The following is a 23,838-nucleotide window of genomic DNA, read 5'->3' as shown; positions in this document are numbered from 1 at the left end:
TTCACTTCACTTCACTTCACTTCACTGTACTGTACTGTACTGTACTTTAGTTTTTGCCTCGCTAAAATAAATATCAAAACGGACGCAATTGATTCTGAGAAGAGCTCCTTTCCTCGCACGAATCTTTTGTCGGAATCCCAATCATATCAATATGAAATAAATGCAACGCGTGGAACCTTTTAATCCTATCGATTCCGTGACACGCGTTGCTCGCTGCGAGGGAAATTCGTGTGTGTGTTTGGGTTTGGGATTTACAGCGGCGATATTGGGGCTCTCAATATCAACTTCAATTTCAACTTCAACTTCAACATCGAGGTCGAAATCGAAACCAAGATAAGGATCAAAGCACACATCAACATATCTCGGATATCGAAAGGAAAATTCTCTAGTTATCACGAGAAGATCATAGAGATAGGTGCAGATAAACAACATAAAGGTGATTTTCACTGATCTCCAGATCTGAGTTTGGATTTGAATTTACACTCACACTCACCCCTACATCGGCGCCAGAATCGAAGAAGAACGAAAGAAAGAAAGAAAGGAAATCTTCATGAACGCGCTTCTTTGTTGAGAAGGGAAGGCGCATAAATTGTGCTTTGGGGGAGGAGATACTTCCAGGTTGAATATCGCGCAGAGCTCGCTTTTTTACATTTGAAATATTTTTTCTCTTCCTTTTTCGAGAGCAGCTTTCACGAGGAGAAGGAGAAGGAAAATTGATGGATGCAACGGAAGAAGAGGTTGCTAGACAATTGTGGAAGGAACAGTTGGCGCAGGGCGAGAGGTTGGGAGGTGTGGATATGCAGGAGAGGGAGATGGGAAGTGCGAGTATGGGTGTGGGGGTGGATGCGGAGAGTAGAGGGATTGGTGGGTTGAATTTGGGTGGGGGGGATGAGAGGGGAAAGGGAAAGGGGAGGGAGATGGGGAGGGTGGGGGAAGGTGGTAGTGAGGGTGGGTTCGCGGGATATGCGAATGCTGGGTTGGGGAATGGAAGCGGTAGTGCTTTTGGGGTAGGGAGTGGAACTGCGCAATTTGGGGGGAGAGAATCGGGACTTGAGGAGAATGAAGTGGTTTTAGAAGGGCCGCTTTTGGCGTTGAGAGAGTGAGTTTTCTTATGGGTTTCCTCTGACCTGTTAATCTGTTTGGGGTTTGAAGATCGATTGGAGAGCGGAATGCGGAGCAAAGACAAACAGTTTCACACAATTGAAGCTAACGCGGTTTGATAGAGCTCTAGCTGAAGGACGATTCTCAGACTTGACCATCTTTCATGGTGTACGAGTATGGAATGCGCATAAAGTGGTTGTATGTTCCCAATCGCCGGTTTTGGAGAGTATGATTGATAATACTGGAGTTGGCAATATGGTAAGTTCTCTATTTCACTTAAGTTTCTTCTCCCCACATACCAAATAACTAACCCCCCCTCCTAGTTCGGTACCCCCACTAAGCCTAGCATCCTCAACCTCTCCTCCTTCCCACTCGACTCCGTCATTGCATTACTAGAATACCTCTACACGTCCGCCTACTCGATTCCCTCTCCCCCACCCAATACCTCACCCTCTTCATCCACCTACCTCTCCGGCCCTACCTACTCTCTCCCTCTGCATGAACAAATCTTCTACCTCGCTTCACACCTCCAAATCCCGGCGCTGGAAACGCTCGCCGCGGTATCGTTCCGTCATACGCTGCACACGCAAATCTCGGACCTGGATATTTACTTCGATTGTGTCAAGCGGATCTATGGGAAAACGACAGCAAAGAATCCAGGCTTGAGAAATGCTTTGGTAGAAGCTGCAGTGCAGGAACTAGAGGGATTGCTGGAGAACGAAGAGGTAAAGGGGAAATTATGGCGGGTCATGAGTGAGAATGGTGAGTTCTGGGAAGATGTAATTAGGACGTTGGGAAGCAGGACGGAAGTTAGGGTCAGAGAGGTAATTAGAGAAGTGAGAGTTCCGGTGGAGGTGGAAAAGATTGTAGAAAAGATTGTCGAGCGGGACGTCCTAGCAGAAGCGAAGGAAGAGGGCGAGGCAGATAAAGAGTGGACTCTATGTCCAGATTGTGGACCTAGAGATGAAGGAGAAGAGTATGAGTTTAGGTGTACTTGTAGAGAATGTGGGGTGGAGAGAATATTGAGCTTTTCTTAGATGCGCACGCATGTATTTGCATGTTACGGGGACATTGAGAATGATGAATGTAATATTTGGGGAGGGACACAAAGGGGCGGGGCAGAGAGGCAGGGCAGAAGGCATACGAATGAGTACACTAGCACCAGCACCAGCACGATCCACGAATGTATGAGATAGCAATGAATACAACCATGATTGACCTCAAGAAATGATCCGTATCCCAAAGATCTACGAGTGGATAGCTTCACATTTGAATTCTAGATAAACTAATGTCTGTGAAAATCATTCATCAACACGCACTTCTTTGAATGGAAAGAATAAAATCGAACGTCCTCAAGAATATCACAGCTTTCAAGTCTCAGCTTGATATATCTTCCTCCCTCCCTATCCCTATCTATCTCTCTATCTATCTGTTCTTTTCTCATGTGTCATATCTAATGTCTTCGCGTGCGAAACTTCAGGTGAGATGTATGGATATTGTCTTTTTTTTAGAAGTTTAGAAGTCTAGAAGTCTAGAAGTTCCAGTGCGCATTTCGTTGTATTATATAGGTATGCACTCGCGCATATAAACTCTCTCTCGAGACCGGGTAAAGTTACGTTGGTGGTGGTGGTGGTGGTGTGCCGAGTGCTCAATAATATCGAAAAGATGCTGGATTTCATTTTCTCGTATTCACTTTTTTGTCATTTTCTTGTTTGGATCCTGAAGATGTATCTGCAGGAATACATACATAGGATTTTTTTTTTTTTTGGCACAGAACACAATTACTCAGGAGATAGCTATCAAAGCACTGAATTTTCATTCACCCTCTCGTATATAGATGGACATTGAACGCAAGTCCACTCTTGAGATGTAACTCCCACGAAGTATGGTTTAAACAGAGGATACATGGAGAATACAAGCACGGGTATAGAATCAAGATAGCAATTTGATAGGGGGATTCTCTTGAAGGTTATGGAGGTAGTATTAAAGTCCAAGATCGCCCGATGATTTAGTGATCACTAATGTAAAGTCAAGTTTTGAAGTACGGAATTTGTTGTTCAATACAATAACTCGTATGTCACAGCATGCCATAATGCATGTAAAATAAATACACATGCTCTCTTCTCTACTAGAATTGCCCAGGGATTCAGGCCCCAAGAATCTCCACGAGTAATTGCCTTGAATTCATCTTCTATAGACCGCCTGTCTGCAGTCCAATTCCTTCTCCGCAAGCACCTTGGCCTGGAGAAGTTCAAAGAACAGATTTATTCCATACTTGATTCATAGCAGTATTTTGAATTCAGCAATCAATTTAGTATCATAGATCTTGTATCTCAAAAATCTCCCTTCGTCGCTTTCGTAATCAGTTCCATCTCGCCGTCTACGGCATCCTCTCTACCCCGAGACGAACAAATCGAGATATCTGGTTCGAATCCTTCCCGCTTGAGATAGATTTTGTGGTTGGTTTGCTCGTGAGATAGACATACAGAGCAGAACAGAGAGAATAAGCAAATCAGTAAATAAAATTACTCTTTGGAGATCCTTAGGAGAATTTATTGCTAGATTGTCTGCTTCGCATGTCAGAGAAAAGAGAAGTGGCAAGAAATGGGTTTGATCCGCAAATTCAGGCATAATTTGAGCGAAATTTCAAGGGGTAGAGGGCATCCAGAAATATCGAATGTTTGATTGTAGCAAAGCTTGAAAGTTGAGGTATTTGTATGCAACTGTGAGCTTGTAAGGGGCGGAGGAGACTAGTCAAGTGGATCGGGTAGCTCAGGGGTTTTCGATTCGATTTAAAATCATCGCATTGTCGAAGTATGTTCTGACTCTATTGTCTGCCAAATCATACTCGTCTCGAAGCAATGATCCGCCAATGTCTATGTTTCTCCCTTCATGATTCCTCAATCTTTTCCCACATTTCGAAGACATATTTCACACCCCCTTCCTCCTTCACACCCTCTACCACCTCCCCTTCCCCAGTCCATTCTCTAAGTTCTTGAGTATCCGTCCTTCTCCATCCATTGCCCGTCCCATCCTCATTCAATTGAATAGGAAAATACGTATCGCATTCAAAATCATTCATTATCCTGGTCAACAATATTCTCTTTGCTTCCTTCAGTTCCAATGAAGCTTTATATATCTGCCCTCCACCAATTATGAAAACTCTATCGATCTCCTTTTCATCGCCATCATTCGAATCTTTTGCTTGACTCCTCGATCCCAATTTCTCGAGCGCGTTAGTCAAACTTGTTGCTGCATGCGCATCAGGACCGAGATCAACGTCTGAAGGTTCAGAGGTTTGTGTTCGACTGATCATATAATTTGCCCGATTCGCGAGAGGCCGGAATTTAGTAGGGATTGATTCCCAGGTTTTGCGCCCCATCACTACTGCGTTTGTTTTCTGTTCAAAAATTGCACTTAGTTAGTTTAACCCATTTTCCGTAACTTCTCAAACTGTTCCAGACATACTCACCTTCCCCGAGGAGAATATTCAGAATAGGATATCTTGCCCACCCCTTCTACCTCGCTCTCTATCGGAGAATATTGAGGGGTGTGAAGTTAAGTGGAACCAGCTCCAATTCTCCATCCGCAAGTAATGCAAAGCTATACAGAGAGGTTTACATTGTAGCATATATTGCTATGCTGGCAGAAAGAATGGTAGGGCAATTTATCAATAAAATCAGGCAATACATACCCCAGGACCAGCCCTCTTGGTAACTCTCGCAAAATAAGCCATTTCCTTTCTCAACCCTGTCCATGGAAGCCCGCCTCCTTTACCCACTCCCATCTTGTTCGTCGCAGCGACGATGAGGGTGAACTCTTTAATAGGAGCCATAGCTGATATGTTGGAATTGGTGGACATATTGGGTTCAAGATACAATGATAGGAATTATAGAGGGGTTGGAGGGGTAAAATTGCGAAGTCTGGGGAAATGTATGCACGGACCAAGAAATGGTGGTAGTAATTGATTACTAAGCTAAGCTCACATTGTGACAACCTCAACTCGCTCATCAGACGACAGGTTCACTCAAGATTCTCCTCCAGTACCTAGAAATCTGAAGAAAGAATTGATGACACAATCACAAGTCTATTCTTTCCGAACTACGCTTCTTTGAACTCTTCCTTGTATGGTTTTGACATTCGTGTATCATGTCAACTGGCTTCAAATAGCTATGGCTTCTCATCTCTTGCGTTGGGCTTTCTTGGATGCTCTCATTTTGTTGTTTTCTCCTTCGTCAACTTTTTCGCTATTTACTTCCACGGGGGATCCTTTGGATATCATATTGTGAGACTGAAGAGGGCACTATCATCGATTAGTGTCTGCTGCCTTCAATCTGTCGTTTCACAATATAAGAAATGAACTTACACTTGGTGTATCCGCGCAAAATCTACATCTTGAGTTTTGGAGAAGAGTTTTACCAGAAATCTTCTCCTCAAGGTGGGCTGTTGCATGGTAAACTGTGTTCATATACCGCGACATTTTCTATTGCTATTTAGCATCTTTCTCTGTGGGCTAGCTCTAACCAAAATCATGGTCTCACTCTTTTCTTCACCACAGCCGTGATTAGCCGTGATTAGTTTGTCTTTTTCCTGTAGAATATACATTGATAATGAAATTGCCTTTTCACGCTCTCTACGTCTCCCGATTTTACAACCCGTACACGAGCACACCAGATCTTCCTTCTTCAGCTTTTAGTCATTAGCATTTTCTCGCCGGAATATATCTAATTATAATCCATGTGAACCCAACATACTTCTAACATATTTTGAATGAACTCTCTCCGTGCCTTGTTTTTCAAAGAAGAATCGATATCGATTTGTTCTCCTCCATTTTCTTGGAGGTCATGCTTCGTTTTCCTCTTGACTGATATTGGTTGTTTGTCGTCTTCCCTAGATCTTTTTAAGTTCTTGCTCTTTGCAATTTCCTTTGCCATTATTGAATTCAGAGCCGCGCTTATTCATGCCAGTGTATTCGATAATAAAATGGGTGGGTTCGAAGTGATACCGTATAGAAATTAATCCTAGGTCACATGAATTATACAATGTTTGAATCGATTGAAAGACGGAAGAAAGACGTTATCGACAAATACCCTGTATCTTATTTTGAATTAAAACCAACTTCAAGCTATCAAAACTGCCTTATCTAGCATATGCAGTGTTACTTCCTTTCCCAGTTATGTATGGCCACATTTCATCCTTCCTTTTTCATCGAGTTCTTATTATATCGTCAAATTGAAGACAGTCCGATACAATCTAACCATTGAAACAACATAGAATGAACAGGTGACGGACTCCAATGTATATGTGAACAAAATGAAAAAAGCACTCAAGATCTTAAGATTCACTGCCTCAGCTAACCGACTATCGATTTGTCAGTAGCAATTCACACCATTCATAAGAAGAGCTGAAACCCCTCGCACCTTCAATAAATGATGCACAAATAAGCGAGACACCCTTCACTGCCTAGGTAGGTAAGCAGAAGCCTCAGGATATTATGGGACGCCATCACTACCAATGTTCCGGACATTCTCTTGTAAAATTTGGACGCCAAGATGACAGCGATCCTCCATAATTTCAAATTTGTCAAATGTCAATACTTCAAGACTCTCGACGCTCTACGGTATGTAGACGATCTTACTTCTTTAGAATTCTGACAAGTTGCACTTATAGCCACACCAACTAATCTACTTCAGTCGCCTCGCTTAGTCGCGCAATATATCACTAATCTGTGCACATTGTCGTAGCCACTCTTATGTCAACCCTGCGCCTACTTGCATAGGGATGGATTTGAGACTCTTTCGTTAAAATATATGCTTAGTATATAACATGGTGATGCACTCGAGATGGAAACTCGGTATCGATTTTTATTGATTGTGAAAAGAGTTCACAAAATGAAACACGTCCTATCAGAGGATCGCGGTTGATTGATACTGAAGGAATACTTGCATTTTTCCCTGTTGATGAGTGGATAACTGTAAGATGTTGGAAGAGGTGACTATACCTAAGTAATTCATTATTATGCATTGAGATAAGATTGTATTCATCAACTGGATTATTGATATCTTTCTCGAGATATCTTTTCAAATTAATATGAGAATTTTATCGTATACATATGGTACAGTAGATGATAAACCTCAGATGAAAGCATGAAAATGAGAGGAAATATCACTACAAAGTCCACCATACACAACCCTCATGTGCTTTCACCTGATCGAAGCAAACATCTTGAGATTGACGATGATCGATGGTCCACGAATGATCTCTTGCTCTCAAAGAATGTTGCTTTAGATGATTGCCTCAAAATCTGTGTTGGGTATCATATCATTCCAAAAATGAACAGAAACCAAACCCTTGGAAACCTCACCCACGTTACTCTACCAAACCAGTACTACAAGAAACTACCACCACAGAGCCGCACCTGCTTCATCTCACACAACTTCCTATGTTGGATTCTAACCCTTTCCATCACGAGTTCCATCTCAATTCCCCTCTTCCCCTCCTCCACTCCTTCCCTCCTTCCAACATTCAGAACTCCAAACTCACACTCTTCTCTTTCCTCTTACAACCACCAATCTTTCCACAATCCCCAGAGCAAGTAGACCTTGTAGACCCTTCTGAGCCTGAGGATAATTCCTCCTCACTAGTATTTGCAATTTCATCATCCCTAGTACCTGGTGATGTGACAAGTCGACTTCGTAATTTAGATGAGCAGACTTTAGACGGGGTCTTTTTGCTAATGAGTCTAATCGGGTTGTTCTTGCTTCTGGTTGTGTTAGCAGGAATATGGGAGAATGCGGTGTCTTGTTGTCTGGAGATGGAGAAGGGCGGAGAAGGGTGGTTTACTGTTGGGGCATGATGAGATATATGATGGATTGAATATGAGTTGTAGGAAAGTGGATGATTCTTGTCTAAAATAAACTGTTAGTTTCTGAATATTATAAAATATTAAGATATGAGATGCCATTTATACGGCAACACTTACAGGGTGTATATTGATGGTAAACTCTCTTCTGGAAAATTAACGTTCAATATGTCAACATGAAATATCGAGATAAAGTGAAATCGTTACAATTAGGATAGGGAATACCCATCCTTTTTAGTTGACAACTTAAAATATACGTGCCGCTGGCGGGGAGCAATCGGAAGGACCCAAGATAATATCGATCGACAAATGTGTCAAAGTGGCGTGATTTATTCGTAATGTGGCATGTTTATCGTCGAATGTGTTTACAACGGCAACAAATGTAGTACGAGATAGAATGAGATGGGAACTGGATCATGTGTTGTATTTTGGGGTGCTTAGACATGGGTTTTATTTTTGGAATGGGGTGGGGGATCAATGTTGGGGAAAGGGGAGACGGTGGATGCAATGCAACATCATTCACTTAAATTACATTGTAGATATTTTCAGAATAGATGTTATAATTAAAAATTAGACATTAATTGTCGGCTCCCAGTAGACCAGCCGCCTCGGTCCGAATTATTTATGGTTGAAAAGAGCGTTGCCATCTCCATCTATCTGACAGTGATAGACGAGAATTCGTGATTGCCTTTCCTCAAGCAATGTATTATATCCAACCGACCAATATTACACAAACTCTTGTCTGTTTCTAACCAGGCATCTCGTGTGTAGGATTCATTACCGCTATGTATGATTAATCCGTTGGTAAAAGCCTATCAGATTCTTAGTATTCCTCATCCATAACATCGAGAACTTAGAATTTACCAAGCTGCGAAGGATGATACAGAATTCCTATTCAGAATCATAATCAAGACTGTCAAGTGAGTCATGTCGGGGCGCGTAGAAGTCATTCTCGTCTATGATCCATTGTTCGTACAATTTGAAGAGCGGTCCCCACTGCGTGCTCTCTCTCAACCTAAAGTTTTGTTCCTTCATATTATCAATCCACTTATCAGCCGTTGTATCCTCCTGTGGTTTGGTGAAGACAGGTGGTGTTAGACGAATCCAACGCTCGAGAAACTCGAGGGAAGCCAAAAGAGAGTCGCCGATTGGCAGTTTTCCGCGGATGGAATCGCGAGCGCTGAGCAATCTTGTGTAGTCTTGAAGCGATATCTTAAAGTCTACTACGTAGGGAATAACACCTGAAGCAGCGTGGGCCGCCAGAATATTCTCAAATTTGTCCGAACTCTCTCTGTATGTTTTCATTTCTTCCTTTGTCAATCCATACCCATTTGTTGGAACATTCGCTTTACGGTGGCTCCATGCTAGATCTTGGCGTTTCCGCTTTCTGTAAAGATAATGTTAGCCAAATTGATTGTATGGCATGGTTTTTGACAATCCATATACTTACTTTGCGTTCCAGTTCTCAACCGGGGAGATGTTGTCAAGGTTGATATTGCAACTGCTAGCAATATATGTTAGTCGAATTGACTGTGTTTTGCGACGCTCTGAACTTGAGATACACTTACAATTCTAAGTTCTGTCCTGACTCTTGAGAATCTCTCGCACTGGACTCATTCATGTTATGAGCCACCGGCACGAGGTTGCTCGCCTTGGTTTCGGTGCTATTAGGCGGTGTCAACACTACAATTGGCGCCATCTTCAATATCGTTGATATATTGACGAGAAAGATATTGAATAATTGAATAGATCAATAAAATGTGATGTGTTGTTGTAACTTGGGAAAAGTGTGGCTTCAAATATATAGAATGTGTTGTGAAGTATGTTCGAAAATGTGTTATGAGAAATTGAGCTCTGCCGAGAAGGAATGATTGTCAGGACAGGCTGAACTTGTTGAGGTTTAATGAAGTTAATTTGATGTCTAATCTGATGTCGATGAAGTTCCTCTTCTTCTGGTAAAATATTGTTGTGAGGTTTAGGGTTATAGAGGGGGATAGTAGAGATGGAGGAAGAGAGAAAATATTTTGAGCTACACCTCTGGTATGGATATCTTGCGGGATAAGGAGAGATAATCAACAGCGCAGCCGATTTATCTTCAAGCTTAGTTATCTTGGAAAGAGAGTAACTGTATTTTATGATGCTGGTGGCGATTGGAGTAACAAATTCTCTTCCAGAAAGAAAGTGAGAGCGAATGTGTTTGTAAAAATATTCGATATGTGTTGTTGAAAATTGAAAATTAAAAGGGTAGATTTGTGTCTTTGTTGGACAGCACTAGGCACACATTTTTATACGAAGTATCATCTATGTTTGTCGAAATTCACCATACCTATATGACTAATACAACTAGATAGGTTAAGACGCTAATGATCATGAATGTGACATTCAAAGTTTGACTTAACTTGCTATTCAAAGGAATTTTAGTTGAAAATATTTAGGTTGTGTGGATCATAAGAGCAGATCGAATCGAGCTGAATACAAGTATGATTCTTTCGGTAGATAGAATAGTATCGTGAGGTATAGTAGGGCTTCATTTGTTGGAACGTTCTTGGCGAGAGAGATTTACACCTGGATGATATTCTATGATGAGTTATACTACGTTTTACCGTCAAGTCAGAACGAGATAAATATAGTAATGACGTCTGGAAATCATTTTCCCGTCGACAGCCCCCACAGGCTAATGGTATACTGTGTCATGTATGTCAAGATCAAAATTTCAGTAAATTCGCACTTTCAGTGGGATATAATCTTGATATTGAAGGTAACTACTGTATAAGGGCATGTTTCTGAGGATAATTCTCATGCTGTGATGGGATGTTTTCCTTCGGATAATATGGATCAACTTTTTAGAGGATTTGTATGTATCCCAAATCTTGACAGCACCGCGAGATCGGTGAGAAACAGAGCAAGACTTTCGACTGGGCTTATTAACTTTGAGTTGTGCTGGTTTTTGGATAGACCGATGCACGACCATCGTTAATGTGAAATTTTAGGCCAAATATGGCCAATGAAAACCAGTGGACGGTAGTAAATACGAGGCTTGAGAATATATCCAAGGTTGTGAAAACATACAACTTTCTAGGAAGGAGGGAGGCTTCTGAGCAACATGTTTGTGGAGGGTACGATACACGATTTTTGCTGAAGGCTCCTCACTGATTTGATTCGATGGACGATTTTGGACTTATCGTTCTTTGTATGTTTCCCTCTGTAGATGCTTACTTCATGATTTACTCATCACTCGTGTGATTATGTTCATGTTATATCATGATGTCGTTTTAAACCATTGTATCGGTCCATTAGAGATATGTCCAGGAGCTTCGATGATCTACGTATTATCTGTGGGCTTTATTCAGGTTTAGAGCTTTTCTTTTCGCGGGGTTGACAAGGTTCTGGCGTGTAGGCCTCTGTAAGGTGATGTAAAGGTGATGCCGTGGCCATTTCATAAATCTGATTAGACTCTGGAGTTTTCAATTATATCTATAGATCATGTCATCATGAGCATGCTATTTTTACTTCTGAGAGGTACCAAGACCTGGCACTTGTCCATTTTATTTACCAAAGGTAGCCAACCACTAGACCTTGACTATTCTATTTAGAGTTTTGAAATTCCAAATCTGTGAACACAGATAAAAGGCGATCGCAGGTAAAATGCCAGAGAGGCAGTATGAAGCTATCATGAGAATGACTGGAACGAAAAGGACACTGCAGATCTTTCTATTGGTTGGGTTACTAATTAAGGACCAATCGTCATATTATGAGTATGCCAAAATCATCGATCAAAAATTACGGGATGCTGCATAGGGGTAGAAGACCTAACAAGTGAGTTACGACTAAGTCAGGTATTTAGTATTGAAATATGAGTGGGGTATTATCATTCAAGGTAAGAGCATCTGAATCTTTAATCAGCAGGATAAAATTGGGAAGTACAAGAATAACAATAAATATCATAATAGACTTTCGTCTTGCAAAATTGCCTCGAATGGTGCCTTCCATCTGAAAATTCAAGCGTTATAACATGGTAGGTGATTATGCAATTTCCTCGGTTATTCGTAAATACGTGCGTTTCTACTCCGGCACCAGCGAAAGATTATAAGGAACTCTTTTTCTGAATGTAAACAACATTTTAATTTACAATTTAATTAATAGTATCTATGATATTGTTCCTTAGCTTTCAGTAACAAAGCTTGTTCTTGAAAAGCTTCATGTAATCATGTGCTACATGCCCGCTAGAGGAGTCTAGGGGACGCTAAACATCTCTAGTTTCACGATTATCAAGTCGGCTCCTTCCACTCTGTGAACCATATCAACAGAAGCGTGGGAAAGAGCCTGACAAAGAAAAGAAAGCCTTCAGTTCGCACTTGGAGTAAAGTATTACATTTCTTTCCATTCATCGAAATCTAGCGGTCTTAACAACTTGTACGATTTCATGTTTCTAGCATGATAACCATGCCAACACCAACTGTTCAAACTATCAATATAAGCAGTACCAGGATACAACCACCTGTAAAATCCAGGGGCTTGCTTGTGCCACTCTATACTGTGGCCACAAATCGCAGTAAGAATAAGGAAAGTGCTGAATCACACCAGGGCTAGAAAGATCATAGAATCGTGACAACTTGCTAATTCAAGACCCACAAATCTCAGATATGCAACAGATCCATTATAGAATTATGATTGGAGTATCAAACTCTCCACCAGTCATTAGGAAACATCTAGTCCCGGTGTCAAAATGCTTTAAATGGGAAGATTCAACCAATAACTTAATTAAGAATTCGAAATATGGAGAAAAAGGTATTTTGAATTATAGGAACAGCTTATACACCGTCATTGACATATCTCTAGCCTGCTAAATTGAGAGAAGTGCAGGAGTAGCGTGAGCCTAGTTCGATGGAGCGAAGTGACTCGTGTGTCTATTTCCACATACGGACGCTAATATCGTAGGGGATGTAGTGGAGTGAAGTGCACGTAGAAATTCAATACAAATACTTTTATATCTTCTTTCCATACATCATTGCAGCGTCACATTCTTTCAAAACTACATTTGAATTTTCTAATATGCCATGACAAGTGTTGGACGTAATGATATTACAGAAGAACGATTGATACCAGGGAGTCAGAGCCAGACATCCGAGAATATTTACTACCACTTTCGAATACCACTATACAGTATATGGATCGATAGTGCGTTAAACTAGATATAGTTTTGCTGTCTGCCCATTTCTCTCTCTCTCTCTCTCTCTCTCTCTTACTCATCCCAAGAATACATTAGAAACTTCGCTAACGTTTCTTCTTCGAATAAGCAGGAACATAAAACTCATTTCCAAAAGAGCCAACAACACAATAACACACCATCGACTAAACCTTCTTTCATTCTGTACGGGAAAAAAAATGCCCCGCAAACCACCAAATACTCTCACGTATTTCTACCCAACTCAAAGAAATATAGCAGGAAAAACAAATTGGCACAAGAAGGCTAGGATACACACTTCCCGACAATCTCAACTGACTTACTACCAGCCCTTAACCCATTACAACATTATTATTACAAGCCCAACATTCGAGAACCCAGGTCATCTCACACACCATACATAACGCACTCGCAAGGCCAACCTAGGATCTTCCTAAAGATTGTGGCTAGCATATGGTGCACAAGACTCAACAACCAAACGCAAGCATATCCAAACAAAGCCGGTAAAATATTCATACTGGCAAGAGCAAGTATCTTCTCTTCATTGCTTCCAGCAAATTGTGCTTTTGATCTTGTGTTTGGTATTACTTTAATATTCTGATTCTTTTGCTGCTGCGAATCCGATGTTTTTTCAATATGAAATTGAGGTCTCTGGGAGCGAGCTAGATAGCTAGTAGTTCTAGTGCAATTACCTCCTATTCCAATACCACGCTGGGAGTAATAAAGCTAGAATCTGCTACCAAGTAGATCAACGCGAAAGAAAGACAGCTGTAGAAAGATCAGAATATCTTCGTTGCCCCATGTGGCATGAGAACAAAATTCATCTGTCATATGTCCGACTGAAATTCATTCCCCTTATGTCCAACATCCATTTATGCTGGATGATAACGATTCAAAGAATGCGTTGATTTATTTTCATGGTGGGATTGGATCTAGAGTACGAACAACTACTGCTACTGCTAGATACTATATTGGAGGAGCGAGAACATCAACACCACTCTACATCCGTGGAAACAGGACTTGCCGCCCCCTGAAGTACGAAGCGTCTGGTTGTTTGTTATTGGTAACTATATAGTAGTTAAATAGAGGTTCCCTGTAAGTAATTTGATTCCATTTTTTATGTATTCCATTCCAATAGGATCCATCTCTATGGTTTTCGAAATCAGTTCATCATGTTGTGATGGCAAGTTGTGATGCCAGTTTTGATAGTGGCTGATTTCATTAATAATACATAACCTTAAAATACAGTTGAGCGAGCTGCTCTAGAGTGGATTGCGTAATCATGAGTATATCTCCTTCTTTATATTGGGTCTATAGAGGCTTTCCCGGCGCCTGGTTGAGTGGCAAGTCCATCATTTTGCTCTTGATACCAACAAGACTTGCTTCTCCAGCTGGATCACTGAAGGTCAGCTGTCCACTCATGATGTCTTGATCTGATAATTTTTCCAACTCCTGCATGGTATGTCTCATATAGCTGACGATCGTCGCGAGTCCTTTGATATCAACATCCTCATTTGCCTTGAAGACATTTCTCCAGACTGCCGCTGCCAATACAGCATCGCCCTTGGCCAAACCCTCATCATACGCCGCTAGAAGACCTCGCCACTGCACAAACATATCCTTAAGATATTTATTACGAGTACCACGAGCATGCATATTATGATTAATGATCATTTTATTCTCGGCATCATAAAAGAAGTGGTCGAGAAGATGCTGTTGCCAAGGCTGCGACTCGGAACCTGGGAAACATCGAAGACGAACTGAAAGAAGATATAAATGAAGCATTGTTACCTGTGACCAAGTGCTGAAGGTGGGTTTCAATGCTAGTTCTGAAAGAAAAGAGAATCATTAGATTAGGACTGCGTCATCTAAGAGAGAGAAGAATAACGTACGATCATGCCACCAGCCTTTACCAACACCCAAGTCTTCACCCTCTTCTGTCTTTGGCATTTCTGCATCTGGATCTGACGCCTGTGGTATGGAGTAGTCTGCTTGTGCACCGCAGGTTTTATAAAGCTCTTCTGTAGCACCGTATGCGGTATATGTTTCGGTTATGGCTTTGCCCGAAACCTTTTTGAATTCTCTGGCAAGACTTGGTGAGGTGTGTGCAGAGTGTTTTGTCTTATCTCCAGCACGCGGTGGTGCGACGGGAGGGATTGATGACCCATGATTTTGATTGACCTCTGCGAGATTGGCATATTTATCATTCGCTGTTGCGAAAGCTCGCGAGGTGGCGGGGTTCAATTTCGCAATGCTGTTCTGAAGAAAGTTAGTGATGGATATTTGCGCTTCTTGCAACCATTGAGGGGTTATTTACCCTGGCAGTACGTCCGGATTGAAGTCTCAGCGCTCGCAGACATGAAGTACAAGTTTTTGAAGCCATTTTTAAATGATATGAAGTCGACAATGGAGACAGGTAATGTTCAAAAGAGATTGAACCTAATTATGTCATAGATTTCTATTATAAATGAACGAGCGCTAGATTGAACGGTCACCAAATATTTTTCGCGTGTGGTTGATTTTGTTTTCAGCATCAATTCACCAAAAGTTTTACCGAAAATCACCCGTGGAATGCAACATTTCTTAATTGAGCATCACTCTTTATTAATTTGATACAAAAAGTGGCTATTAAACATAACATGTAACTACTCCCTTTTGTCCAAAAAAATCTATTGATCGATTGATAAAATTCAGACGAACATTAGACTCACTAAGTGCTCTGAATTCGCCACACAATTGTCCATAGTCTAGTCGTCATCGGACAACTGCTGAGCTCAGATATTTCCACTGCTCTACACTACCATTTATTCTTTAGCTCATAGCATTCTCCATCTTCCATTTCGAATGCGATCTGTCATTCAAAATGGCTTTCTCAATGAAAGGTGTCCTCATTTTAAGTTCTCTTATATCTGTCCCCTCACAACCAATCCATATCGCCAAATTTCAAATCGTGAACAAATATCTCTGAACCAGTTTATGTAGCGAAAACGCGGAAAGTAGAATTTTGTCCTAAATCGAAGCTAGAATATCTTGAGAACCTTCTAGTTGTTTTAGTGCCGATGTCGATCTCAAGATAACCGATCTAACCCCCCTTTTCAACCGACCGAATTGGATTTGCATGTACTTGTTCTGCCAGACTCAACTCATGCCTTCAAAAAATACAGAACTCCGGCTCATCCCTTGATCGATATCCAAAGGAAACAGTCGACATCCAGCCTCAGTTCTGTTTAATCTGTTATTCGCTTAGCAAGAGGGAGTGTTATTCTGGTATGGGCAGACGCCATCCGAGATTTTAAGGCCTAGACTTATGAAATTCAATTTCAGCAAGCCAGTCTAACGAGATGCCAGCTCAATGGCTAGTAAGACTTCGATTCATCAGTATTGAACAAAATCCATCCAAGCCCTACCTAGCCTTACTCTCATTAATCTTCGCCGTTCCATCATTTGAACACAGGAAGTGGAAGTATATGCTATTTGAGAACGAAAATTATTGAAGATTATCAGGATATTTGAGGTTAAAACCCTTCTAACGTCTGATTTTTGGATCATAAATGACATACATAAATTCCCGAAACTCGAGACGAGATACTTGGATTTGACATCTAATCTCTGACAAGCGGATTTGAGTATGTAAGAAATTGAATCTTCTTTATTGAGGATACGATGTCGACGGGATGCGCCAGAGGAGATTCATAGCGATTACGGGTTTGATGAGGAGGAATTTGCGGAAAGTTGTGTTTAAGAGGATATTTAGAATGTTTGGGAGAGGGAGATATTGAATGGTTGGGATGGTTTGGGGATTGAGAGGGGTAGAATGTGTGATGGTGAGTCGTGCTTTTGGCTTGTCGTATATGTCAGGTATCTTGGCTTTTGTTGAAATGGTAGAAACTTGTCCCGTGAATCACAAAAGGCATTCACATGCATCTCAACCACCAATTCTTTTCATGGTTTGAATCATCAGAATAGGGCCATCAAAGCAGAAAGGGAAATAAAGAAACAGTCACATTCAGATCAACCATTCGCATCTTGACTGTTTGAGCCTCAGAATCACCTAAAGTAAATCCCAATTCGAGAAAGGCGTATGTATATAAACATAAAACTTTGCAACCAGAAGATTTCAACACATCTGCCAAACTTACAGATATACCACTGAAATAACACTAGGAAAGTATTGCGATAAACCACCATGCAAGACCACACACGTCGAGATAATGCGCCCTTCGATCCGATGGAAGTCGTTTACAACGTAAACTCTAACTCATTCACATTTAAACGACGCTCAGAGCTCGTTGTCAACGGACGCCTTGGTATTTCTTCCTCGCATTCCCGACCCCTAAACACATAGCTCACGTGAATTGTAGGAGAGGATGTTAAATCTATACTCGTTCCGCTATTCCATAGGAAAGTCAAGATTGATGTGACTTGGGAGCCAAATTCCAGATTGGGACATTTTGACGATCTTCATAAATCATCAAAGGTGGAATTGCCACTAGGAATTTGGTTTAGAAGAAATGTATTGGGTCTCCACAAAGACTTGTACATCTGTAGATAGTCATCTTTAGGGTCAATAGTCCGTCTGTCTGGATCTAAACGAAGAGTCCCGTTTCGAAACCACTTGTATTGTTTGCCCAGCGCTATGTTGTGAAATTAAGTTTCTGCTTGTTGGCATATCGATTATCGCGAGTTTGACGGATATTCAAAATCGCAATCTAATGTGTGTAGGAAGTGTTCAAGCATGTGCTCTAGTGAGTGGGAATGCATGTTCCGCAATCGGTATAATCCTATGTTCTCCACTGCCTCAGTTTAAGTGTCCATCCGAACAATGAAGTTGTAATGCTTCCTGCCAATATATAATCACCAAATAAATCGCGGGCCATTCTTTGCTCGTCGTAGAGACCCTACAAATACTCCGGGCGCCATTTCCAAATGTTTATTCTAGTAATTACTCCCTGCTTGCGCCGGCGCCGTTCCTCACTTCAAATTGAACTTTTGTCCAGCGACAACTGGAGCTGAAGACGCCTTCGCATTCGACTTTCCGCACATTGCGCAAGCTATTCTGTGTTAGAATCTCCACAACTCATTGAGGAAGAGATCCGGTGCATACCGTTGGCTTTGTATGAGCACTTCAGACAATACTTTCTGCCCTGGTCAACCTTTGTGCTGCATTCTTTGCCGGTGCAAGTTGTCGAGTATGTAGCATAAGGATTTCTAGCAGCTTTCGATAACAATTTACTCTGCCATCAAAATATTAACAATGATGGAATGTCTCGAGAAAGAATTGGATCTTACCTTGCCTATACCATTATTCCCCAAGGTGGCGGAGGTCTTCGAACCAGCCTTGGATGATGATGATCCAGCTGGCGAACCAAGATACATGTCATTCTTCTTTTTGACCTCTGGAGTTGCCAAAGACGTAGTAGACAATTTCTTTTGACACTTTGTGCAAACCATCTCGAGAGAATTTGATGAGTATGGTATTACTTGGAATTATGATCGACTTTTATGTGATGTGATGTCAGTTATCAATTGCGGGAAAGTAAGAATGCGGGCGAGGCGGGACCTGGCCTGGCTGGCGGCCTTGCGTAGAAGGCTGAAGCGAACTAGAGCTCTCCCTGTAACTTATTATTATAACCATCTTTATTATTGTGGATGTCAATCCTAATTTAGCAACCAAGACAAGAATCCAAGACTTAATACGAACTTCAAAACGACTCCCGAATTGACCCTGAGATTATTGCGCATATAACGAACACGAAGACCAAACAATACATTGAAGTACGCGGTCTACGACGCACGAAAGAATTGGTTGCCATTGACGAACTTAAGCGGCACTCACATTACAGCCGCCATCCCTAAATCTCTCAAAGAGGCTATGCAACTATAAGTGAAGAGGACAACGAATTCTGAATTTGCAAAACATCACGACCGTTTTGGACAATCAGGAATCGCATGATTACAATCTGATCTCCGCATTGAGTGCGACGACCTCGAGCTGTTTTCCAGCATGGCTGGACAGCCTTCAAATGATCGAGACGACTTACTTCTCGATTTGCATGATGAACAACCCATTTACCACACCGGGCAGCGCGCCCCTATGAATGATGACGACCTTTTGCGCGCCTACAATGCAGACCATGATGAGTCGAATCCCAGACCTTCGATTTCTTACGACAATTTCGTTGGCGCACCATCTCCGTCTACACCCTCTACCATCAACAACCTTCCAGGAGGGCCTGGCTATCAAACGAGTGGAGCACAGCCGCCATACATTCATGCAAACTCAGCATCATACAGTCAAACTTCAGGATTAAATAATTACCAACGATATGCGGATGATTTGGACGATTTTCCAGATGATGGGCATTCTTCGGAGTATTATCACCATGGTACGGCCGTTCCTGGTGACGGGGCAGAAATGAGGGGCCATGGTCGAAATCGCAGTAGCATAATGAGTTTGGGAGGTGGAATTATGGGCAAGGCGAAAAGTATGTTTGGAATGGGAGCTGAGTATTCGGAAATGGATCTCCCCTTGACTGAAGCAGGGGCGAGGAATCGAGCAGACACGCATGAGCCTGAAACGCCGGTACAGTCTGGGAACAAATCTGGAAAATTTAAATTCGGGTTTGGTAGAGGAAAGCCAGATCCTTCAACTCTTGGTCCCAGAATTATACATCTCAACAATCCTCCTGCTAACAGCACAAGCAAATACGTGGATAATCATATATCTACAGCCAAGTACAATGTTGCAACCTTTCTACCGAAATTCTTGTTCGAGCAGTTTTCTAAATTTGCCAATTTATTCTTCTTGTTCACTGCAGCATTGCAACAGATACCCGACATTTCTCCAACAAACCAATACACCACCATCGGACCTTTGATCTTGGTCCTCTTGGTATCTGCCGGTAAAGAATTAGTTGAGGATTACAGGAGAAAAACATCTGATACTTCGCTGAACAATTCAAAGGCTCGCGTTTTACGCGGGTCTTCATTCGCGGATACTAAATGGATCAATGTTTCTGTTGGCGACATCGTTCGTGTAGAATCTGAAGAGTCATTTCCTGCAGATATTATTTTACTAGCCAGTTCGGAACCGGAGGGATTATGCTATATTGAAACTGCCAATCTAGACGGTGAGACTAATCTCAAAATCAAACAGGCCATTCCAGAAACATGCGTGATGGTCAGTTCCAACGAACTTAGTAGATTGGGCGGAAAGTTGCGATCGGAACAACCGAATAGCAGTCTATATACCTATGAGGGTACACTTACCTTGGCTGCTGGCGGTGGAGAGAAGGAGCTTCCTCTACAACCAGATCAACTTTTGCTTAGAGGTGCAACACTACGTAACACTCCCTGGATTCATGGAGTTGTTGTATTTACTGGTCACGAAACCAAACTTATGCGGAATGCGACGGCAACGCCAATAAAGAGAACAGCTGTGGAGCGCCAACTGAATATATTGGTTCTAATGCTTGTAGCTATCTTGATCGCTTTGAGTGTTATAAGTTCATTGGGTGATGTTATAGTTAGATCGGTCAAGGGAGCAGAATTAAGCTATCTCGGTTATTCTGCTTCAATCACTACGGCGAAGAAAGTTTCGCAATTTTGGTCTGATATTGCCACTTATTGGGTTCTGTATTCTGCTCTGGTTCCAATTTCTCTTTTCGTCACCGTCGAAATGGTCAAATACTGGCATGCAATTTTAATCAATGACGATCTCGACATGTATCATGACAAGACTGATACTCCGGCTGTCTGTCGAACATCGAGTTTAGTCGAAGAACTTGGTATGGTGGAATACATTTTTTCAGACAAGACTGGAACATTAACATGTAATCAAATGGAATTCAAGCAATGCTCTATCGGTGGAATTCAATACGCAGAGGATGTACCAGAAGATCGCCGAGCCACCAACATCGACGGCCAGGAGGTTGGAGTTCATGACTTCCATCGACTTAAGGAAAACCTCAAAACACATGAGTCGGCTTTAGCTATTCATCACTTTCTTGCCCTTTTATCTACTTGCCATACCGTTATTCCTGAACGATCTGATGAGAAGGGCGGAGCCATCAAATATCAAGCAGCATCTCCCGACGAAGGTGCTCTGGTCGAAGGAGCTGTTTTGATGGGTTATCAGTTTAGTGCACGCAAGCCAAGATCTGTACAGATTACCGTAGGGGGAGAGGTTTATGAGTATGAGCTCCTTGCGGTTTGTGAATTTAACTCAACGAGAAAGCGAATGTCGGCAATTTTCCGATGTCCAGATGGGCAAATCAGATGCTACTGCAAAGGAGCCGACACTGTTATTCTGGAACGGCTTGGTCCAGACAACCCACATGTTGAAGCGACACTTCAGCATTTGGAAGAATATGCTTCAGAGGGTCTAAGAACACTTTGTCTGGCAATGCGAGAAATTCCTGAAAATGAGTACCAAGAGTGGTGGTCAGTCTTTGACAAAGCACAAACTACCGTCAGTGGTAATCGTGCCGATGAATTGGATAAAGCTGCTGAAATTCTGGAGCGGGATTTTACATTACTTGGAGCCACAGCGATTGAAGATCGTCTGCAAGATGGTGTTCCCGAGACGATCCATACTCTACAAGAGGCCGGCATCAAGGTTTGGGTATTGACCGGAGATCGTCAAGAAACAGCCATCAACATAGGAATGAGTTGTAAGTTGATCAGTGAAGATATGACTCTTCTCATCGTCAATGAAGAAACAGCAATGGATACTAGGAACAATATACAAAAGAAACTCGATGCCATACGAACACAAGGTGATGGCACTATTGCTATGGAGACTCTTGCTTTGGTTATTGATGGGAAGTCTTTGACCTATGCTCTCGAAAAAGATTTGGAGAAAGACTTCCTCGATCTTGCTGTCATGTGTAAAGCTGTCATATGTTGTCGCGTATCTCCACTTCAGAAGGCTTTAGTCGTCAAGCTCGTCAAACGCAACAGAAAAGCTATCCTGTTGGCTATTGGTGATGGAGCAAATGATGTTTCAATGATTCAAGCAGCCCATATTGGTGTTGGTATCAGTGGTATGGAAGGTCTACAAGCCGCCAGAAGTGCTGATGTTGCGATCGGACAATTCAGATATCTGCGTAAACTCCTCTTAGTTCATGGTGCATGGAGTTACCAGCGAGTTAGCAAGGTTATTCTCTATTCTTTCTACAAAAACATCACGCTATACATGACACAATTCTGGGTATGCCTTTCACATTTCTTCAAGTTGATCTACTATTAACAGTCTATAGTATTCATTCCAAAACGTTTTCTCTGGAGAAGTCATCTACGAATCGTGGACTCTATCATTTTACAATGTCTTCTTTACGGTTCTTCCTCCACTTGCAATGGGTATCTTTGATCAATTTATATCTGCTCGACTTCTTGATAGATATCCGCAACTTTATCAATTGGGTCAAAAGAATACCTTCTTCAAACAGCATTCATTCTGGGCTTGGATTGGTAACGGGTTCTATCATTCTCTGATTCTATATATCGCCTCGGAACTTATCTGGTGGCGTGATTTGCCACAGGGCGACGGCAAAACAGCAGGCCATTGGGTATGGGGTACAGCACTCTATACTGCCGTTTTGGCAACTGTTCTTGGAAAAGCAGCTCTTGTGGTAAATGTTTGGACAAAATATCACGTTATCGCCATACCTGGCAGTATGCTCATCTGGATCATTTTCATCGCTGTGTATGCTACAGTGGCGCCCAAGCTAGGCTTCTCCATGGAATATGAGGGTGTTATTCCTCGATTATTTGGAAGTCCAGTCTTCTGGATTCAAGGTTTGGCATTGCCTATGTTATGCTTGTTGAGAGACTTTTCATGGAAATAGTAAGGTTATCTGTAGTCTTATCTTTCCGGAGATGCTAATCTATGCTCATAGTGCCAAACGGATGTATTACCCACAATCCTACCACCATATTCAAGAGATCCAGAAATACAATATTCAAGATTATAGGCCAAGGTACATTCCAGTTTCCATCCCGTTCTTACAAGTCACCTTTCTAACCACTCGTATTACAGAATGGAGCAATTCCAGAAGGCCATTCGCAAGGTTCGACAAGTTCAACGTATGCGCAAACAGCGTGGTTATGCCTTCTCTCAGGCGGACGAATCGCAAACCAGAGTACTGCAGGCATATGATACGACGAAGGAGAGAGGAAGGTACGGAGAGATGGCAAGTTCTAAAAGGAATCGTTGATGAAGTTTTCCCGGGGTGTCAGCATCGGAGCTAAGATGAAGCGAGCGAGCATAAAAAGGTTAGACCCTGGCCTGGTCTGACGAGTATGATAGGTATTCAGGCTGGAAACAAGCTGGAATGAATGACTCGAAAAATTATGTTCTATGTATAATGATAACTGGAAGGTAAATCTTTTTTGGGCTAGGCCTGGTGGGCTATTTTTTTCATGAATGATTGCGATGCGCTTTTTCTTCTTCCTCTGATTTTACTTGGCTTATATGAATAGCATACCTATGTATATCATTATTCTTCTCAAATTTGGTGACATCTTCTCTTCTCTGTTATATACACCTGAAATTTTGCGTATTGTTCCCTAGCTTGGCCGTTGATCTGATTTTATTTGCACTATCATTGTAAATTATAAGAGGGTTCGGGTTGCAACAATGGACGATTATGAACTTACGAGGAAGTTCTCGGTCTTCGAATCAATCCCC

The 23,838-nt window shown here is 41.8% G+C and overlaps 8 protein-coding genes across 10 annotated transcripts; 2 read left to right on the top strand and 6 right to left on the bottom strand.

Moving 5' to 3' along the window:
* Window positions 1–131: 131 nt before the first annotated feature.
* BCIN_16g03350 (hypothetical protein) lies at window positions 132–2,312 on the top strand. Its single transcript, XM_024698080.1, has 3 exons — window positions 132–1,099; window positions 1,224–1,359; window positions 1,425–2,312. The coding sequence occupies exons 1-3, from the start codon at window positions 717–719 to the stop codon at window positions 2,136–2,138; spliced, it is 1,233 nt and encodes a 410-aa protein (XP_024553897.1). The 5' UTR covers window positions 132–716; the 3' UTR covers window positions 2,139–2,312.
* Window positions 2,313–3,634: 1,322 nt separating this feature from the next.
* Bcdfr1 lies at window positions 3,635–4,972 on the bottom strand. Of its 2 annotated transcripts, none has more exons than XM_024698079.1 (2): window positions 4,574–4,972; window positions 3,635–4,501 (listed from the first exon to the last, which is right to left on the bottom strand). In XM_024698079.1, the coding sequence occupies exon 1, from the start codon at window positions 4,961–4,963 to the stop codon at window positions 4,781–4,783; it is 183 nt and encodes a 60-aa protein (XP_024553895.1). In that variant the 5' UTR covers window positions 4,964–4,972; the 3' UTR covers window positions 3,635–4,501; window positions 4,574–4,780. The 2 variants fall into 2 exon arrangements, with proteins under 2 accessions (XP_024553895.1, XP_024553896.1); XM_024698078.1 differs by having other exon boundaries at window positions 4,796–4,972.
* Window positions 4,973–5,053: 81 nt separating this feature from the next.
* Window positions 5,054–6,154, bottom strand: BCIN_16g03330 (hypothetical protein). 2 transcript variants are annotated; one of them, XM_024698076.1, is made up of 4 exons: window positions 5,856–6,154; window positions 5,643–5,790; window positions 5,468–5,584; window positions 5,054–5,404 (listed from the first exon to the last, which is right to left on the bottom strand). In XM_024698076.1, the coding sequence occupies exons 1-3, from the start codon at window positions 6,033–6,035 to the stop codon at window positions 5,535–5,537; spliced, it is 378 nt and encodes a 125-aa protein (XP_024553894.1). In that variant the 5' UTR covers window positions 6,036–6,154; the 3' UTR covers window positions 5,054–5,404; window positions 5,468–5,534. The 2 variants fall into 2 exon arrangements, with proteins under 2 accessions (XP_024553894.1, XP_024553893.1); XM_024698077.1 differs by having other exon boundaries at window positions 5,468–5,790.
* A 1,003-nt stretch (window positions 6,155–7,157) lies between these two features.
* Window positions 7,158–8,225, bottom strand: BCIN_16g03320 (hypothetical protein). Its single transcript, XM_024698075.1, has 3 exons — window positions 8,084–8,225; window positions 7,945–8,009; window positions 7,158–7,864 (listed from the first exon to the last, which is right to left on the bottom strand). The coding sequence occupies exons 2-3, from the start codon at window positions 7,953–7,955 to the stop codon at window positions 7,627–7,629; spliced, it is 249 nt and encodes an 82-aa protein (XP_024553892.1). The 5' UTR covers window positions 7,956–8,009; window positions 8,084–8,225; the 3' UTR covers window positions 7,158–7,626.
* Window positions 8,226–8,545: 320 nt separating this feature from the next.
* On the bottom strand, window positions 8,546–10,174 carry BCIN_16g03310 (hypothetical protein). The gene is made up of 4 exons (XM_024698074.1): window positions 9,532–10,174; window positions 9,414–9,467; window positions 8,828–9,350; window positions 8,546–8,775 (listed from the first exon to the last, which is right to left on the bottom strand). The coding sequence occupies exons 1-3, from the start codon at window positions 9,660–9,662 to the stop codon at window positions 8,855–8,857; spliced, it is 681 nt and encodes a 226-aa protein (XP_024553891.1). The 5' UTR covers window positions 9,663–10,174; the 3' UTR covers window positions 8,546–8,775; window positions 8,828–8,854.
* Window positions 10,175–14,195: 4,021 nt separating this feature from the next.
* Window positions 14,196–15,644, bottom strand: Bccbp3. The gene is made up of 3 exons (XM_024698073.1): window positions 15,466–15,644; window positions 15,041–15,407; window positions 14,196–14,977 (listed from the first exon to the last, which is right to left on the bottom strand). Exons 1-3 carry the CDS (start codon window positions 15,529–15,531, stop codon window positions 14,460–14,462), a joined length of 951 nt encoding a protein of 316 aa, XP_024553890.1. The 5' UTR covers window positions 15,532–15,644; the 3' UTR covers window positions 14,196–14,459.
* A 1,509-nt stretch (window positions 15,645–17,153) lies between these two features.
* On the bottom strand, window positions 17,154–18,672 carry BCIN_16g03290 (hypothetical protein). Its single transcript, XM_001551861.2, has 3 exons — window positions 18,438–18,672; window positions 18,253–18,382; window positions 17,154–18,199 (listed from the first exon to the last, which is right to left on the bottom strand). Exons 1-3 carry the CDS (start codon window positions 18,597–18,599, stop codon window positions 18,120–18,122), a joined length of 372 nt encoding a protein of 123 aa, XP_001551911.1. The 5' UTR covers window positions 18,600–18,672; the 3' UTR covers window positions 17,154–18,119.
* Window positions 18,673–18,795: 123 nt separating this feature from the next.
* On the top strand, window positions 18,796–23,694 carry Bcdrs2. Its single transcript, XM_024698072.1, has 4 exons — window positions 18,796–22,359; window positions 22,409–22,995; window positions 23,048–23,128; window positions 23,188–23,694. Exons 1-4 carry the CDS (start codon window positions 19,153–19,155, stop codon window positions 23,363–23,365), a joined length of 4,053 nt encoding a protein of 1,350 aa, XP_024553889.1. The 5' UTR covers window positions 18,796–19,152; the 3' UTR covers window positions 23,366–23,694.
* The last annotated feature ends 144 nt before the right edge of the window (window positions 23,695–23,838 follow it).

Source organism: Botrytis cinerea, chromosome 16, assembly GCF_000143535.2.
Source record: "Botrytis cinerea B05.10 chromosome 16, complete sequence".
NCBI classification, from domain to species: domain Eukaryota; kingdom Fungi; phylum Ascomycota; class Leotiomycetes; order Helotiales; family Sclerotiniaceae; genus Botrytis; species Botrytis cinerea.
This window is presented reverse-complemented; position numbering and strand designations above follow the sequence as displayed.

Excerpts from the sequence above, each read along its gene's own strand:
- Bccbp3 (XM_024698073.1), bottom strand. The coding sequence starts at position 15,531 with ATGGCTTCAAAAACTTGTACTTCATGTCTGCGAGCGCTGAGACTTCAA. Across the intron at positions 15,408-15,465 it reads AATCCGGACGTACTGCCAGG|AACAGCATTGCGAAATTGAA; the intron begins GTAAATAACCCC and ends AACTTTCTTCAG. Across the intron at positions 14,978-15,040 it reads TAAAGGCTGGTGGCATGATC|AACTAGCATTGAAACCCACC; the intron begins GTACGTTATTCT and ends CTTTTCTTTCAG.
- Bcdrs2 (XM_024698072.1), top strand. The coding sequence starts at position 19,153 with ATGGCTGGACAGCCTTCAAATGATCGAGACGACTTACTTCTCGATTTG. Across the intron at positions 22,360-22,408 it reads TATACATGACACAATTCTGG|TATTCATTCCAAAACGTTTT; the intron begins GTATGCCTTTCA and ends AACAGTCTATAG. Across the intron at positions 22,996-23,047 it reads AGAGACTTTTCATGGAAATA|TGCCAAACGGATGTATTACC; the intron begins GTAAGGTTATCT and ends CTATGCTCATAG.
- BCIN_16g03330 (XM_024698077.1), bottom strand. The coding sequence starts at position 6,035 with ATGGCAAAGGAAATTGCAAAGAGCAAGAACTTAAAAAGATCTAGGGAA. Across the intron at positions 5,791-5,855 it reads TCATTCAAAATATGTTAGAA|CTGAAGAAGGAAGATCTGGT; the intron begins GTATGTTGGGTT and ends AATGACTAAAAG.
- BCIN_16g03350 (XM_024698080.1), top strand. The coding sequence starts at position 717 with ATGGATGCAACGGAAGAAGAGGTTGCTAGACAATTGTGGAAGGAACAG. Across the intron at positions 1,100-1,223 it reads CCGCTTTTGGCGTTGAGAGA|AGCTCTAGCTGAAGGACGAT; the intron begins GTGAGTTTTCTT and ends GCGGTTTGATAG. Across the intron at positions 1,360-1,424 it reads ATACTGGAGTTGGCAATATG|TTCGGTACCCCCACTAAGCC; the intron begins GTAAGTTCTCTA and ends CCCCCCTCCTAG.
- BCIN_16g03290 (XM_001551861.2), bottom strand. The coding sequence starts at position 18,599 with ATGGTTTGCACAAAGTGTCAAAAGAAATTGTCTACTACGTCTTTGGCA. Across the intron at positions 18,383-18,437 it reads GGAATAATGGTATAGGCAAG|AGTAAATTGTTATCGAAAGC; the intron begins GTAAGATCCAAT and ends TTTTGATGGCAG. Across the intron at positions 18,200-18,252 it reads GTGCTCATACAAAGCCAACG|CTTGCGCAATGTGCGGAAAG; the intron begins GTATGCACCGGA and ends AACACAGAATAG.
- BCIN_16g03310 (XM_024698074.1), bottom strand. The coding sequence starts at position 9,662 with ATGGCGCCAATTGTAGTGTTGACACCGCCTAATAGCACCGAAACCAAG. Across the intron at positions 9,468-9,531 it reads TCAGGACAGAACTTAGAATT|CAGTTGCAATATCAACCTTG; the intron begins GTAAGTGTATCT and ends ATATATTGCTAG. Across the intron at positions 9,351-9,413 it reads GTTGAGAACTGGAACGCAAA|AAAGCGGAAACGCCAAGATC; the intron begins GTAAGTATATGG and ends TTATCTTTACAG.
- Bcdfr1 (XM_024698078.1), bottom strand. The coding sequence starts at position 4,963 with ATGTCCACCAATTCCAACATATCAGCTATGGCTCCTATTAAAGAGTTC. Across the intron at positions 4,502-4,795 it reads CCAAGAGGGCTGGTCCTGGG|AAAACAAACGCAGTAGTGAT; the intron begins GTATGTATTGCC and ends ATTTTTGAACAG.